The 17,295-nt window shown below is 36.2% G+C and overlaps 1 protein-coding gene across 3 annotated transcripts in view; it reads right to left on the bottom strand.

Moving 5' to 3' along the window:
• LOC144451143 (membrane-associated transporter protein-like) overlaps window positions 1-15,227 on the bottom strand; it is a 34,787-nt gene extending 19,560 nt beyond the window's left edge. For all 3 annotated transcript variants that reach the window (XM_078141922.1, XM_078141924.1, XM_078141923.1), the window contains exons 1-3: window positions 15,123-15,227; window positions 7,209-7,964; window positions 4,480-4,632 (exon numbers count right to left, since the gene is read on the bottom strand). In XM_078141922.1, the coding sequence (XP_077998048.1) occupies window positions 4,480-4,632; window positions 7,209-7,911 (856 nt within the window). In that variant the 5' untranslated portion in view covers window positions 7,912-7,964; window positions 15,123-15,227. The remainder of the gene's footprint in view (window positions 1-4,479; window positions 4,633-7,208; window positions 7,965-15,122) is intronic.
• Window positions 15,228-17,295: the final 2,068 nt, after the last annotated feature.

Below are 17,295 nucleotides of genomic sequence, written 5' to 3'. Positions count from 1 at the left end.
TATTGGTACTGGTGTATGTGAATATTAGTGGTATTGGCACTGGTGTATGTGAATACTAGTGGTATTAGTACTGGTGTATGTGAATACTAGTGGTATTAGTACTGGTGTATGTGAATACTAGTGGTATTAGTACTGGTGTATGTGAATACTTAGTGGTATTGGTACTGATGTATGTGAATACTAGTGGTATTGGCACTGGTGTATGTGAATACTAGTGGTATTGGTACTGGTGTATGTGAATACTAGTGGTATTGGCACTGGTGTATGTGAATATTAGTGGTATTGGTACTGGTGTATGTGAATACTAGTGGTATTGGTACTGGTGTTTGTGAATACTTAGTGGTATTGGTACTGGTGTATATGGATACTAGTGGTATTGGTACTGGTGTATGTGAATACTAGTGGTATTGGCACTGGTGTATGTGAATACTAGTGGTATTGGCACTGGTGTATGTGAATACTAGTGGTATTGGCACTGGTGTATGTGAATACTAGTGGTATTGGCACTGGTGTATGTGCATACTAGTGGTATTGGCACTGGTGTATGTGAATACTTAGTGGTATTGGTACTGGTGTATGTGAATACTAGTGGTATTGGCACTGGTGTATGTGAATACTAGTGGTATTGGCACTGGTGTATGTGAATACTTAGTGGTATTGGCACTGGTGTATGTAAATACTAATGGTATTGGTACTGGTGTATGTGAATACTAGTGGTATTGGTACTGGTGTATGTGAATACTTAGTGGTATTGGTACTGGTGTATGTGGATACTAGTGGTATTGGCACTGGTGTATGTGAATACTAGTGGTATTGGCACTGGTGTATGTGAATACTAGTGGTATTGGCACTGGTGTATGTGAATACTTAGTGGTATTGGTACTGGTGTATGTGAATACTAGTGGTATTGGCACTGGTGTATGTGAATACTAGTGGTATTGGCACTGGTGTATGTGAATACTTAGTGGTATTGGCACTGGTGTATGTGAATACTAATGGTATTGGTACTGGTGTATGTGAATACTAGTGGTATTGGCACTGGTGTATGTGAATACTAGTGGTATTGGTACTGGTGTATGTGAATATTAGTGGTATTGGTACTGATGTATGTGAATACTAGTGGTATTGGTACTGGTGTATGTGAATACTTAGTGGTATTGGCACTGGTGTATGTGAATACTAGTGGTATTGGTACTGGTGTATGTGAATACTTAGTGGTATTGGTACTGATGTATGTGAATACTTAGTGGTATTGGTACTGGTGTATGTGAATACTAATGGTATTGGTACTGATGTATGTGAATACTTAGTGGTATTGGCACTGGTGTATGTGAATACTAGTGGTATTGGTACTGGTGTATGTGAATACTTAGTGGTATTGGCACTGGTGTATGTGAATACTAGTGGTATTGGTACTGGTGTATGTGAATACTAATGGTATTGGTACTGATGTATGTGAATACTTAGTGGTATTGGCACTGGTGTATGTGAATACTAATGGTATTGGTACTGGTGTATGTGAATACTTAGTAGTTTTGGTACTGGTGTATGTGAATACTAGTGGTATTCGCACTGGTGTATGTGAATACTAGTGGTATTGGCACTGGTGTATGTGAATACTAGTGGTATTGGTACTGGTGTATGTGAATACTAGTGGTATTGGTACTGGTGTATGTGAATACTTAGTGGTATTGGTACTGATGTATGTGAATACTTAGTGGTATTGGTACTGGTGTATGTGAATACTTAGTGGTATTGGTACTGGTGTATGTGAATACTAGTGGTATTTGCGCTGGTGCATGTGAATACTTAGTGGTATTCGCACTGGTGTATGTGAATACTTAGTAGTTTTGGTACTGGTGTATGTAAATACTAGTGGTATTCGCACTGGTGTATGTGAATACTAGTGGTATTGGTACTGATGTATGTGAATACTAGTGGTATTGGTACTGGTGTATGTGAATACTTAGTGGTATTGGCACTGGTGTATGTGAATACTAGTGGTATTGGTATGGTGTATGTGAATACTAGTGGTATTGGTACTGGTGTATGTGAATACTTAGTGGTATTGGCACTGGTGTATGTGAATACTAATGGTATTGGTACTGATGTATGTGAATACTTAGTGGTATTGGCACTGGTGTATGTGAATACTAATGGTATTGGTACTGGTGTATGTGAATACTTAGTAGTTTTGGTACTGGTGTATGTGAATACTAGTGGTATTGGCACTGGTGTATGTGAATACTAGTGGTATTGGCACTGGTGTATGTGAATACTAGTGGTATTGGTACTGGTGTATGTGAATACTAGTGGTATTGGTACTGGTGTATGTGAATACTTAGTGGTATTGGTACTGGTGTATGTGAATACTTAGTGGTATTGGTACTGGTGTATGTGAATACTTAGTGGTATTCGCACTGGTGTATGTGAATACTTAGTAGTTTTGGTACTGGTGTATGTAAATACTAGTGGTATTGGCACTGGTGTATGTGAATACTAGTGGTATTGGTACTGGTGTATGTGAATACTTAGTGGTATTGGCACTGGTGTATGTGAATACTAGTGGTATTGGTACTGGTGTTTGTGAATACTTAGTGGTATTGGTACTGGTGTATGTGAATACTTAGTGGTATTGGTACTGGTGTATGTGAATACTAGTGGTATTGGCACTGCTGTATGTGAATACTAGTGGTATTGGTACTGGTGTATGTGAATACTAATGGTATTCGCACTAGTGTATGTGAATACTTAGTGGTATTGGTACTGGTGTATGTGAATACTAGTGGTATTGGCACTGGTGTATGTGAATACTTAGTGGTATTGGTACTGGTGTATGTGAATACTAGTGGTATTAGTACTGATGTTTGTGAATACTAGTGGTATTGGTACTGGTGTATGTGAATACTAGTGGTATTGGCACTGGTGTATGTGAATACTAGTGGTATTTGCACTGGTGTATGTGAATACTTAGTGGTATTTGCACTGGTGTATGTGAATACTAGTGGTATTGGTACTGGTGTATGTGAATACTAGTGGTATTTGCACTGGTGTATGTGAATACTAGTGGTATTGGTACTGGCATATGTGAATACTAGTGGTATTGGTACTGGCGTATGTGAATACTAATGGTATTGGTACTGGTGTATGTGAATACTAGTGGTATTGGTACTGGCGTATGTGAATACTAGTGGTATTGGTACTGGTGTATGTGAATACTAGTGGTATTGGTACTGGCGTATGTGAATACTAGTGGTATTGGTACTGGTGTATGTGAATACTAGTGGTATTGGTACTGGCATATGTGAATACTAGTGGTATTGGTACTGGCGTATGTGAATACTAATGGTATTGGTACTGGTGTATGTGAATACTAGTGGTATTGGTACTGGCGTATGTGAATACTAGTGGTATTGGCACTGGTGTATGTGAATACTAGTGGTATTGGTACTGGCGTATGTGAATACTAATGGTATTGGTACTGGTGTATGTGAATACTAGTGGTATTTGCACTGCAGTGCAATACCAAAAACATTATATTGTATACTGCATGCAAATATATGCAAATGATATGCAAATGATATGCAAACAATCTTTCATAGTGCATGATCACAAGGTATTCTTTTCATGAAAATTTGCTGTTTTGGATAATCATTCACAATAGCAGAACCATATTATATGTGAGTTTCAGTGTGGGTACTTACCATCGCATTTGTAGTGTTACCTGCTGCACTAATTTCCCTGACTATGCTCATGAAAGTATGGTAAGCACTAGTGCAAATACCCAAGTATTCAATACTTACACATACATGCCTGTGTAAAGAGTTATAGGCCTTGGTATAATGGCTTACATATGTACATAATAATATTAGAAGAAACAGAAGTGATAAAAATAAACTGACAACAAAATTGAAGTCGGTATTTGAACTAGAAAGATATTTTACTGAGATTTAGAATCCTAATTGCTGCAGATTACTTACAAAATTTAAGAGTTTCTGATTTTCATTTACAAATAGAGTTGGGTAGAAGGTTGCCAAAAGTTCTTGCGAACAAAAGATTTAGCAAGTCATGCCCACAGTTGTTGCAGATCTTGTTGATTGCCAACAACATTGTAATTAGAGGTTTTATTTTCTTCAATGTCACTGAAATATATTCATTTTCATACCTTAAATAGTAAAGAAACTTTTTGTATATTGTTACTTCAGATGCTAAACTTCCTTTCTGACACATGTAAATCAAAACAGATCTTTCCAGCAGCTAATTTAGGAGTGCTGTAATGTGATATTTTATCTATGTATTTACTATACCGTACCATACTTTCCATAGCATGTTTTATTGTATTGTGATATTTTGTCTATGTATTTACTATACCATACTTTCCATAGCATGTTGTAAGGTAATAAAGCATGTTATGTTACATTCTGTTATTAATGTAATGAGTATTTTTACTATTATAGTACAATGTAATAATCGACTTACCTCCCAGTAAAGCATGAATGTTGAGACCTTTTTCCAAGTCATTTGAATTACATACATCAATCATATAGGCTCTTGCAGGGCTGTCTGATGAATCAGCACAGAAGTCTAACATGACAACACCTACCAACGTCAATACAATGCCACCAACATTATCTGTAATTTATGTAAATATACAAAACAATTTAAACAAATTTGGAGCTTTGGAGTTGAAGTTTTTTGACCCCCAAAAAATTGCACAGTGATGCTATCATTTTTATTTGAACATTTGCTCATTTATTCTAAGTAAAATGTGGCCATCAAATACCAATGTAATACATTGAACTAAAGGCTATTTAGCAGGTATCGCATCACAACAGGGCACCCAAGGCAGAGCCAGTAAGGACTAAAATTTTGCCATGGCCATTGATAGTATGGCAGTGCATAAAGTCATGAACAAAATGTGCATGAAAGAACTTGATGCATTCTTGGAGCTGAAAATTACTTCATTGAAAACAAGGAAAGCTGCTCTACTTGAACTTGTAACAAATGCTGTAAATCTTTGCCTGGAAAAATTATTCTGTGGTTTAGCATCCACCAAAGTTGATTGACACTATTAATGACCTATCAGTAACCAAAAACAAAATAAGTATGTAAGTCAACACAGGAAAATTTGGGGTATAATAAAATGGAAATTTGATATTTAGATCTCCTGGTAGTGATGTTTAATTAACAAGTAGTATAGACAAATGAAATAGAAGGTGTGACAGATTAACAGCATGTCTGCAGTGATATTGGCACTGTTGTATGTGAATACTTAATGGTATTGGCACTGGTTTGACAAGTTTGACCACCAAGTAGGAATAGATTGCAGTTGGTAACAGTCATGAAACAGGGTCACTGCATATACATGGAACAGACTCAGGAGAGAACTTTAGAGGTGTGAAACAGTGAGTATTAAAGGGGCACAAGCTGAGTTTGAAAGATTTTCTGGGTTAATTTTTGTTGCCAAGTTTTTGGTACGTATGCCAACAAATCTGAGAAAATCCCTAGTATGATATGAACTACATGTGTTAACCTATTCATAAGAAATGCAACATCACGCAAGCTGTACATCATAGGACTGGTGGTTAGCTAACACATAGGCCCTCAACTGAAACAACCGATCCTGTGCTGTTTTCCTCCGGGGAAAATAAACATATTCATAGAGACTGATGTCTGGAAAGACTTAAAGAGCCATTGAGATGTTCATGAAGTTGGAGAAAACTTGATCAACGAGTAAGTATAAGTTATGATTTGTAGGTGTATACAATCTGTGTCATGGCATTTGTGAATCTAGATTCTAGTTTTGCACACAGAGGGAGTACATTGGTAGTTGATTCTGACAATTCAATGTCCCTCCCCTTTTTGTAAATCACTAACATTTTATGTGAATCAACTACATACTACCAACTAGTAATTTCATGAACTGTTGGAACTACAGGGAAAGTTGACTATATCAGATTCCTGTCAGTGTGTTTTTTTTATTTTTTAGCACACGGGCCCACTGGCAATTATCACTCTGGCCACATCCCACACTGGCCAGTATCAGTCTGGCCACACCACACACAGGCCCAATGGCCAGTATCAGTCTGGCCACATCCCACACTGGCCAAATGGCCAGTATCAGTCTGGCCACAACCCACACTGGCCAGTATCAGTCTGGCCACACAACACACGGGCCCAATGGCCAGTATCAGTCTGGCCACATCCCACACTGGCCAAATGGCCAGTATCAGTCTGGCCACAACCCACACTGGCCAGTATCAGTCTGGCCACACGGCCCAATGGCCAGTATCACGATGGCCACATCCCACACTGGCCAGTATCAGTCTGGCCACACAACACACGGGCCCAATGGCAAGTATCAGTCTGGCCACATCCCACACTGGCCAGTATCAGTCTGGCCACACAACACATGGGCCCAATGACAAGTATCAGTCTGGCCACATCCCACACTGGCCAATATCAGTCTGGCCACACCACACACGGGCCCAATGGCAAGTATCAGTCTGGCCACATCCCACACTGGCCAGTATCAGTCTGGCCACATCCCACACTGGCCAGTATCACTCTGGCCACATCACACATGGGCCCAATGGCCAGTATCAGTCTTGCCACATCCCACACTGGCCAGTATCAGTCTGGCCACATCCCACACTGGCCAGTATCAGTCTGGCCACAACCCACACAGGCCCACTGGCCAGTATCAGTCTGGCCACATCGCACACTGAACAGTATCAGTCTGGCCACATCACACACAGGCCCAATGGCAAGTATCAGTCTGGCCACATCCCACACTGGCCAGTATCAGTCTGGCCACACCACACACGGGCCCAATGGCCAGTATCAGTCTGGCCACATCCCACACTGGCCAGTATCAGTCTGGCCACATCCCACACTGGCCAGTATTAGTCTGGCCACACCCCATGCGGGCCCACTGGCCAGTATCACATTTACCTATAATGTAGACAGGCCAGCTAACACTGGGTTAATTGACATCACCAGAATGAATTAACAACTGGAAGGTTGAAATAGCTGCACCATTCCATGTTACTACACATAATGTATATACCAGGCTACATTCAGGTTGACACCAGACTATAATGATAGTGAAATTTTAAAGCTATTCTTGAACATATACTCGACATATAGAGTCTACAACAATGCATACCGTGGCACACTTAAAGCAAATGTTGCAATTGGTAACTTACCTTGTTGGTTTATAGCTTTTCCAATGTCACCACCATTTAACAAAAGTGACAGGCCCAAAATTATCCCAATACAAAGGCCAAGTAGGAATGGACGTCGCTGACCCCAAAAACATGTGCAACGATCACTGGCTGACCCAATGAGAGGTTGGAATATAAGGCCTAAAACTGGACTAACAACCCACGTCAAACTGTACAGCTCATCTGGTAAACCAATGCGTAATAATATTGGCATGACTAAGGCTGTTTCAGTGGCATAACATACTTCAACTCCAAATGCTATAGCATTATTTGTTAACAGCTCACACAGTGATCGTTTTGGTGGCTCATCATCATCATCATCATCTTCACTTTCATCTTCACCTACATCCATGTTAGATTGTAAGATTCCTTCCTCAGGTATTGTTGGAGTTTTCACACTGTGCTGTTGATGGCCTTCATCAGTACCATGTGCAATGGATGGCCTCTCCAATGACTTACATCTTGTCTTTCTTGGTACCAGCATAGATGGTATAACTGCATTCTTTACTGACTTATGGGCAATAGTTAGAGAATGTTTCCTTCTGCCTCTTTTACCTCTGAAAATGTTACAATGACGATGTCTCTCTTTTTCATGACCTTCTGGATTAGATAAGGAACGTTCTAAACGAGGTCTATAAACAAATGTATCATCATCATCATCATCATCATCCCGAACCCGATCCATAATCACTATCTCTCTTAACCACTCTATGTGTACAACCACTGTTTTACTACATCCTGAAAATAAATGAAAACATTTAGGAATTTTACGTTCCACACACATGCTTTGAAATACTGCCTATTTTTAAGATTATCACATAGGGAAATCCTTACATGCAGTAGTCCTAAGTATAAACATCTCTTCACAGTTTTATAGAAATCAATTTGGTCTTTAGAAATCATTAGGGGTCCTATAGAAACCTTTAGTAGTCCTATAGAAATTATTAGTAGTCATATAGAAATCATTGGCTGTCCTATAGAAATCATTAGTAGTCTTATAGAAATTATTAGTAGTCTTATAGAAATCATTAGTAGTCTTATAGAAATCATTAGTAGTCTTATAGAAATTCTTAGTAGTCCTATAGAAATCATTAGTAGTCTTATAGAAATTCTTAGTAGTCTCATAGAAATTCTTAGTAGTCTTATAGAAATCATTAGTAGTCTTATAGAAATCATTAGTAGTCTTATAGAAATCATTAGTAGTAAAATAGAAATTCTTAGTAGTCTTATAGAAATCATTAGTAGTCTTATTGAAATTCTTAGTAGTCCTATAGAAATCATTAGTAGTCTTATAGAAATTCTTAGTAGTCCTATAGAAATTATTAGTATAATATAAATTCTTAGTAGTCTTATAGAAATCATTAGTAGTAAAATAGAAATTCTTAGTAGTCTTATAGAAATCATTAGTAGTCCTATAGAAATTCTTAGTAGTCTTATAGAAATCATTAGTAGTCCTATAGAAATTCTTAGTAGTTTTATAGAAATTCTTAGTAATCTTATAGAAATTCTTAGTAGTCCTATAGAAATCATTAGTAGTCTTATAGAAATTCTTAGTAGTCTCATAGAAATTCTTAGTAGTCTTATAGAAATCATTAGTAGTCTTATAGAAATTCTTAGTAGTCTTATAGAAATCATTAGTAGTCCTATAGAAATTCTTAGTAGTTTTATAGAAATTCTTAGTAATCTTATAGAAATTCTTAGTAGTCCTATAGAAATCATTAGTAGTCTCATAGAAATTCTTAGTAGTCTCATAGAAATCATTAGTAGTCTTATAGAAATTCTTAGTAGTCTTATAGAAATCATTAGTAGTCCTATAGAAATTCTTAGTAGTTTTATAGAAATTCTTAGTAATCTTATAGAAATTCTTAGTAGTCCTATAGAAATCATTAGTAGTCTTATAGAAATTCTTAGTAGTCCTATAGAAATTATTAGTATAATATAAATTCTTAGTAGTCTTATAGAAATCATTAGTAGTAAAATAGAAATTCTTAGTAGTCTTATAGAAATCATTAGTAGTCTTATAGAAATCATTAGTAATCTTATAGAAATTCTTAGTCTTATAGAAATTCTTAGTAGTCTTATAGAAATTCTTAGTAATCTTATAGAAACTCTTAGTAGTCCTATAGAAATTCTTATAGTCTTATAGAAATCATTAGTAGTCTTATAGAAATCATTAGTAGTAAAATAGAAATTCTTAGTAGTCTTATAGAAATTCTTAGTAATCTTATAGAAATCATTAGTAGTCTTATAGAAATCATTAGTAGTCTTATAGAAATTCTTAGTAGTCTCATAGAAATTCTTAGTAGTCTTATAGAAATCATTAGTAGTCTTATAGAAATTCTTAGTAGTCTTATAGAAATCATTAGTAGTCCTATAGAAATTCTTAGTAGTTTTATAGAAATTCTTAGTAATCTTATAGAAATTCTTAGTAGTCCTATAGAAATCATTAGTAGTCTTATAGAAATTCTTAGTAGTCTTATAGAAATCATTAGTAGTCCTATAGAAATTCTTAGTAGTTTTATAGAAATTCTTAGTAATCTTATAGAAATTCTTAGTAGTCCTATAGAAATCATTAGTAGTCTTATAGAAATTCTTAGTAGTCCTATAGAAATTATTAGTATAATATAAATTCTTAGTAGTCTTATAGAAATCATTAGTAGTAAAATAGAAATTCTTAGTAGTCTTATAGAAATCATTAGTAATCTTATAGAAATTCTTAGTCTTATAGAAATTCTTAGTAGTCTTATAGAAATTCTTAGTAATCTTATAGAAACTCTTAGTAGTCCTATAGAAATTCTTATAGTCTTATAGAAATCATTAGTAGTCTTATAGAAATCATTAGTAGTAAAATAGAAATTCTTAGTAGTCTTATAGAAATTCTTAGTAATCTTATAGAAATCATTAGTAGTCTTATAGAAATCATTAGTAGTCTTATAGAAATTCTTAGTAATCTTATAGAAACTCTTAGTAGTTATAATATAAATTCTTAGTAATCTTATAGAAATCATTAGTAGTCCTATTGAAATTCTTAGTAGTTTTATAGAAATTCTTAGTAGTCTTATAGAAATTCTTAGTAGTCCTATAGAAATTATTAGTATAATATAAATTCTTAGTAGTTTTATAGAAATTCTTAGTAATCTTATAGAAATCATTAGTAGTCTTATAGAAATCATTAGTAGTCTTATAGAAATTCTTAGTAATCTTATAGAAACTCTTAGTAGTCCTATAGAAATTCTTATAGTCTTATAGAAATCATTAGTAGTCTTATAGAAATTCTTAGTAGTCCTATTGAAATTCTTAGTAGTCTTATAGAAATTCTTAGTAGTCTTATAGAAATTCTTAGTAGTCTTATAGAAATTCTTAGTAGTCTTATAGAAATTCTTAGTAGTCCTATAGAAATCATTAGTAGTCCTATTGAAATTCTTAGTAGTCTTATAGAAATTCTTAGTAGTCTTATAGAAATTCTTAGTAGTCTTATAGAAATTCTGAGTAGTGTTATAGAAATTCTTAGTAGTCATATAGAAATTCTTAGTCTTATAGAAATCATTAGTAGTCCTATAGAAATTCTTAGTAGTCTTATAGAAATCATTAGTAGTCTTATAGAAATTCTTAGTAGTCCTATAGAAATTCTTAGTAGTCTCATAGAAATTCTTAGTAATCTTATAGAAATTCTTAGTAGTCCTATAGAAATTCTTAGTAGTCTTATAGAAATTCTTAGTAGTCCTATAGAAATTCTTAGTAGTCTCATAGAAATTATTAGTAGTCTTATAGAAATTCTTAGTAGTCTTATAGAAATTCTTAGTAGTCTTATAGAAATTCTTAGTAGTCTTATAGAAATTATTAGTAGTCTTATAGAAATTCTTAGTAGTCCTATAGAAATCATTAGTAGTCTTATAGACTAGATAGGGTAATTGATATGTAGGAGACAATGACAGGTGGGAGGGGGGGGGAATGATATGTAGGAGACATAATATGACAGGTGGGAGGGGGGGGGGGGTAAATGATAATAATGCCATAAGCCATGATTAGACTTTATATTTAGGTATAATGCCTCTTGTCGTGAGAGTTGAGTTATTGTTATCCCTAGCAAAGACCTAAATCTATACCATACAGCTGGGTTCATAAATCTATACCATACAGCTGGGTTATCAGGTGCACATTCGTGGTTCAAATCTTGCCCAAGGACTTTAGCCACTCAGAAACAAATGGCAGCAACAGGCTTGAACCTGCAACCTGCAGATTCAAAGCCGGTCACTCTAAGGGGTGGACCATTTGATATCCTGGGGGGGGGGGGGGGCTTGGAAGATTTCGGGGGAAAAAAAGATGCCTAGTGGATTTGCTTGAAAAAAAAATCCGGATATGAGTGGGTGATGGAAAAAAAAGATGGACCACTGCTGCTGGAAAAAAAAAATATCTTGACAGGGAAATGATGCACAGGTTCGAGTATACTGTTCAACCTGCTCGTACCTCTCCAACCAGGACACTTGTCAAATCATGACAAACAGTTTCAAACACATGTCAGGGACCAGTCAGTTTCATTAGCCTGTGGTACATATATATATTTGTTCTTGTCTCTGTTTCTTTCATAAATGGTTTAAATATTACTTCATGTAAGGGTTCAAACATAACTACACATAAAGTTATACATATAATACATGTATTACCTAGCTACCACACTAGTTACAGAACATGGCATGTAAGTGTTTGGCTGTTTCACAATCAGTGCTTCACTTATATTGCACTTTGGGGCAAAAGTGAACTTGACTGTTTTGTAATGGTAATCTTCATACTATTACTATTACTATAATGTACAAAGTCCAGAATAGCCTGGCTCCAAATTATCTGAATGATTTTAGAGGCATTCGAGAAGTGCACACTCGTAACACACGTGCAGCAGACAGAGATGAACTTTACATCCCAAAATATAGAACACAGTTTTTTAGGAAGAGTTTTTTATATAATGGTGTTAAAACCTGGAATGATTTAAGTATTGATATCAAATCATGCTCCACTCTTCAGTCTTTTAAACGTAAATGTAAATGTCATCTTTTAGAAAACAGTTAGTTTAGTAGTCGCCTGGCTGTTCTTCTGGCTTTTGCCATTTTACTCACCCTTGTATTTGTTTTAATGGTTTAGTATTTTTAATGTATATATTGTATATTTTTATCTCGACACTGTGTGAGAAGAGCCTTTGGCTCAACAGTCTATCGAGTTTAAATAAGTCTAATAATAATAATAATTGGATAGTTTATAAAAGAACTTAATCTAAATTGTTCTAGTCTCTTCAGTATGAATTGTCAGAAGGGATGATATACTTCCTATTTCAGACACTACATGTATCAACACCACAACTCAAATTCAAGTTTCTATTGTACACTAGGTATGACCTCCTAAAGTGCTCTAACACATCAGTAACTTTACTATACATGCAATATCAATGCCCCTATACCAATGTTACAGGCCCACTTTTATAACATGGAAAACCTATTTAAAAAGGTTATATTTACTTTAGCTTTTCGATGCTTGGCCATATATATCTCAGAGGCTATGAATAACCTAAAAATTGCCTAAATAGAAACAAAAAACTACAGATCTGGCAGGGGGAGACCCCTTGGACTCCATCACCCCAGAGGCCACTCATTCGTTAAACCAACAATAAGATTCACCAAAATTGGTTAAAAAAAAACTTGAAAAGCTTCTAGGGGAGACCCCCTAGGACCCCCATAAGAGGTAGACATGTCCAAGCCTCAAATCAAGTTCTTCCCTCCACCTCTTACTGTCAAGATGCTATGAAACTTTATTTCAAAAATGTTTCAACCATGTGTAATTGCTTTTTACAATTGTTAGAGCTGTCTTGTAAAGCTTGCAAATTATTGTCTGAAAGTGTCTGTCTGTTAATAGCCTGAAAATTGGCTTTAAGAGTAAAAATCATCCAGAGCTTCTAGGGGGACACCCCTAGAACCCCCCTCCCCCATAAGAGGTAGACATGTTCCAGTTTCAAATCAAAGTTCTTTCCTCAACCTCTTACTGTCAAGATGCTATGAAACTTTATTTCAAAAATGTTTCAATCTTATGTAGTTGCTTTTTACATGTTAGAGCTGTCTTGTAAAGCTTGCAAATTATTGTCTGAAAGTGTCTGTGAATAGCCTAAACATTGCCTTTAGAAGTAAGAACCTCCAGGGCTTCTAGGGGGACACCCCCTAGAACCCCCCCCCCCCCCATAAGAGGTAGACATGTTCCAGTCTCAAATCAAAGTTCTTGCCTCCACCTCTTATAGTGTCAAGATGCTACGAAACTTTATTTAAAAAATGTTTCAACCTCACGTAGTTGCTTTTTACATGTTAAACATTGCCTTTAGAAGTAAAAATCCTCCAGGGCTTCTAGGGGGAGACCCCTAGAACCCCCCCCCCCCCCCCACCACCACCACCACCACCATTCACACACACTCACACAAGAGGTAGACATATCCCAGTCTCAAAGCTCTTCCCTCTACAGCTTACTGTCAGATGCTATGAAACTTTATTCACGGGGTCAGTGACTTTTTGTTGGCCCAATGGAAAATAACACTGACACCCCCCATCCCCCCAAGCTGGAGAAACTGACCGGTCTATCTGAATGTCTGAGCGCACCAATCAAGTTTCCGATTTGTATTTTCAGTGTGTCATCATACCATGGCATAAAAACTGTCAATGATGTTTATTTAATTGAAAATCAAACATGTATGAAATATGTAGTTTTCTAAATAAAATCTGTGTGTGATAGAACAGCATCTTTTTACTCTCTGTATTACCCTGTGCGAAAACCAAACAGAAAATTGTGGCAACAAATGTAGGTGTTCAACGTTGACGTAAAAAAAAAATCCGGATATCTCAAAGAAGCAAAGAAAAAAAAAAGTTGCCAGCATAGGCGAAGGAGAAAAAAAATAATTCTCAGGCAAGCATGGGGGAAAAAAAATAATGACTCTCCACCAATCTTCCAAGCCCCCCCCCCCCAGAATACCGAATGGTCTACCCCAAACCATTCACTCATCATGACTTCTTTTAGTTGCAGCATTGGTAAAACATGTGATGCTAGGGTTTTTATTTCACAACAGAAAAATAGTACTTTAATATGAGAATGCTAAAGCAGAAAGGAATGATAATGCTCAGAGGATTTATGTAAATCATCTCATTCTTGTTTGGTAACTACATTATATGATAATTTAATTTCTAACATACTGATACTTCATAAATGTCTTTCAATGCGTTAATTGGCCATGTACTTTAATACTGCACTGTGCTAGGGAGACCATAGGGATGCTATACTTTAAAAGTGAATTCACAGTATACTGTGCCACTGCTAGGGAGACTGTCTTTCAATGTTTTAATTATCAATGCACTTCGATAATTCACATGTATCTCAGCCATGCAATTTAATAGCGATTCTACATGTATAAAATGCTAGGGCGTCTGCACACAGATATGAATATATTTGAATGTATACACGTCAGCAGGTTAAATAATGTCAAACAATCAGTGTTTATAATCCTTCGACGTACACTGTCTGATGGAGGTTCGATTTAATAGAAACTGGTTCAAGTATGCTGAGAACGAAAAGTACTGTACTTTGTTGGAGGACTCCCCATAGGAGATGATCCCGTTTCACACAAGACACCGACATTGACAATAACACTAGGTATAGACAGTAACACTAGGGATAGACAGTAACACTAGGGATAGACAGACACTGACATTAGGGATAGACGTACACGGTACAATTCCAATCAATGTTAGCTGTCATTGCCAGTCTCAACTGGCTCGATGCCACATTCGTCGTCCTTTCTTTCCAACATTTTAACAGGCGGTGAAATCGTTCGATCGCCTAAAATTTAAAACCGCACCATGCCATGCGACTTACCCCCGGACTTGGGCGTTCCAAACGTCCACTGTGATCAATGGTGGTTTACGTACGTACGGTACGCGACCCACTACGTCACTGCACTGACACCATCGAGATCTAGTAAGCCAGGTATTTGCATATGCACTATGACGCTTTAGTTCATGGGTGTGGTTTAAATATGTAAATTTGATGCCAATGTATTTCATCATAGGCAAACCACGTGCGCTGATTTCTCACACTCTGAAATATATTCTCAGACATACATGTAAGGCTCTCTGTTGGGGCTTTGTGGGAAGTCAAGCGAGTCTTGGTAACCTAAACTAGCCGTCCTTCCGTTTGTTGATATAAGATAGTGGAAGAATACTATCTCTGAATACCATGGAAGAAATGTTCAAATTCATGGATCATTTTATAGACTGTATGTTGTGAATTTTGCTGAATGAGTGTGTTACTGTTAGTGGAAGAAAACTACTACTCTATCTAATCACTCTGTTTTGGCTTTGTGTTGGGTTTCTTGCCCTGATGGCAGTGAATTAGTTCTACTCTACCAATTACCATATTATATGTGATTATCAGTACCTTTAGTATTACATCTAACTCTATGACTATTCCCTAATATTATTAAAATGTACAGAAACTTGGGAAATAACGAACTACTATTTGTGTTAATTTGTTTGTAGATCATTGGTTGTATAAATGGGACTTTCTATTCTGTTGCTTTATAATACAAGAACAATATAAGTAATTAGAAATACATGTAATATATGTAATATATTCTAATGATAGTTTAATTTTAACTATTTAGTATTTTGAAAACTTGCTAAAACAACAATGATTCCAACAAATTTATTTAGTATCAGTTTAATTATTAATTAAAAAAAAGAAGAAAATATTGCTTGGAAACTAACAATATAACACCAAAATAAATTCTCACTTTTAATGTAACGAAATAAATACTTGCTTTAAATCAAAATATATTGTCTTTGTTGTGTGTAATGTAGAATATATTTAACACTTTCAGAAAAAATAATAAGAACATTAATTAGTAGTTGTATTTTAGTTTTGACGAAATGTTTAACATACTCATCAAAGTGGTAACTTTATTGTGAGTATTATCCTATCTACTACTACTACTACTACAACTACTACAACTACTACTACTACTACCACCACCACCACCACCACCACCACTATTACCACTACTACTACTACTACGACTACCACTACCACCACCACCACCACTACTACCACTACTACTACTACCACCACCACTACCACTATTACTACTACTACTACTACTACGACTACCACTACCACCACCACCACCACTACTACCACTACTACTACTACCACCACCACCACCACTATTACTACTACTACTACCACCACCACTACTACTACTACTACTACCACTACCACTACTACTACCACTACTACTACTACCACCACTACTACCACTACTACTACTACTATTACTACCACTATCACTACTACCACTACTACTACCACTACTACTACTACTACTACTACTACCACCACTACAACAACTACTACTACTACTACTACTACTACTACTACTACAACTACTACCACTACTACTACTACCACTACTACTACCACCACTACTACTACTACTACAACTACTACTACCACTACTACTACTACCACTACTACTACTACTACTAGTACTACTACTACTATTACCACTACTAATACTACTACCACCACCACCACTACTACTACCACTACTAATACTACTACCACCACCACCACTACTACTACTACTACTACAACTACTACTACTACCACTACTACTACCACCACTACTACTACCACCACCACCACTACTACTACTACTACAACTACTACTACTACTACCACCACCACCACCACTACTACTACTACCACTACTACTACTACCACCACCACTACTACTACCACTACTACTACTACTACTACTACTACTACCACTATTACTACTTTTACCACTACTACTCTTACTACCACTACTACTACTACCACTACTACTACTGCTACTACTACCACTACTACTACTACCACTACTACCACCACCACTACCACTACTACTATTACTACCACTACTACTACTACCACTACTACTACTGATACTACTACTCTTACTACCACTACTACTACTACCACTACTACTACTGCTACTACTACCACTACT

This window comes from Glandiceps talaboti, chromosome 21 (assembly GCF_964340395.1).
Source record: "Glandiceps talaboti chromosome 21, keGlaTala1.1, whole genome shotgun sequence".
NCBI lineage: Eukaryota > Metazoa > Hemichordata > Enteropneusta > Spengelidae > Glandiceps > Glandiceps talaboti.
The sequence above is the reverse complement of the archived record's forward strand: the minus strand, read 5'-3'. Positions and strand labels throughout refer to the sequence as shown.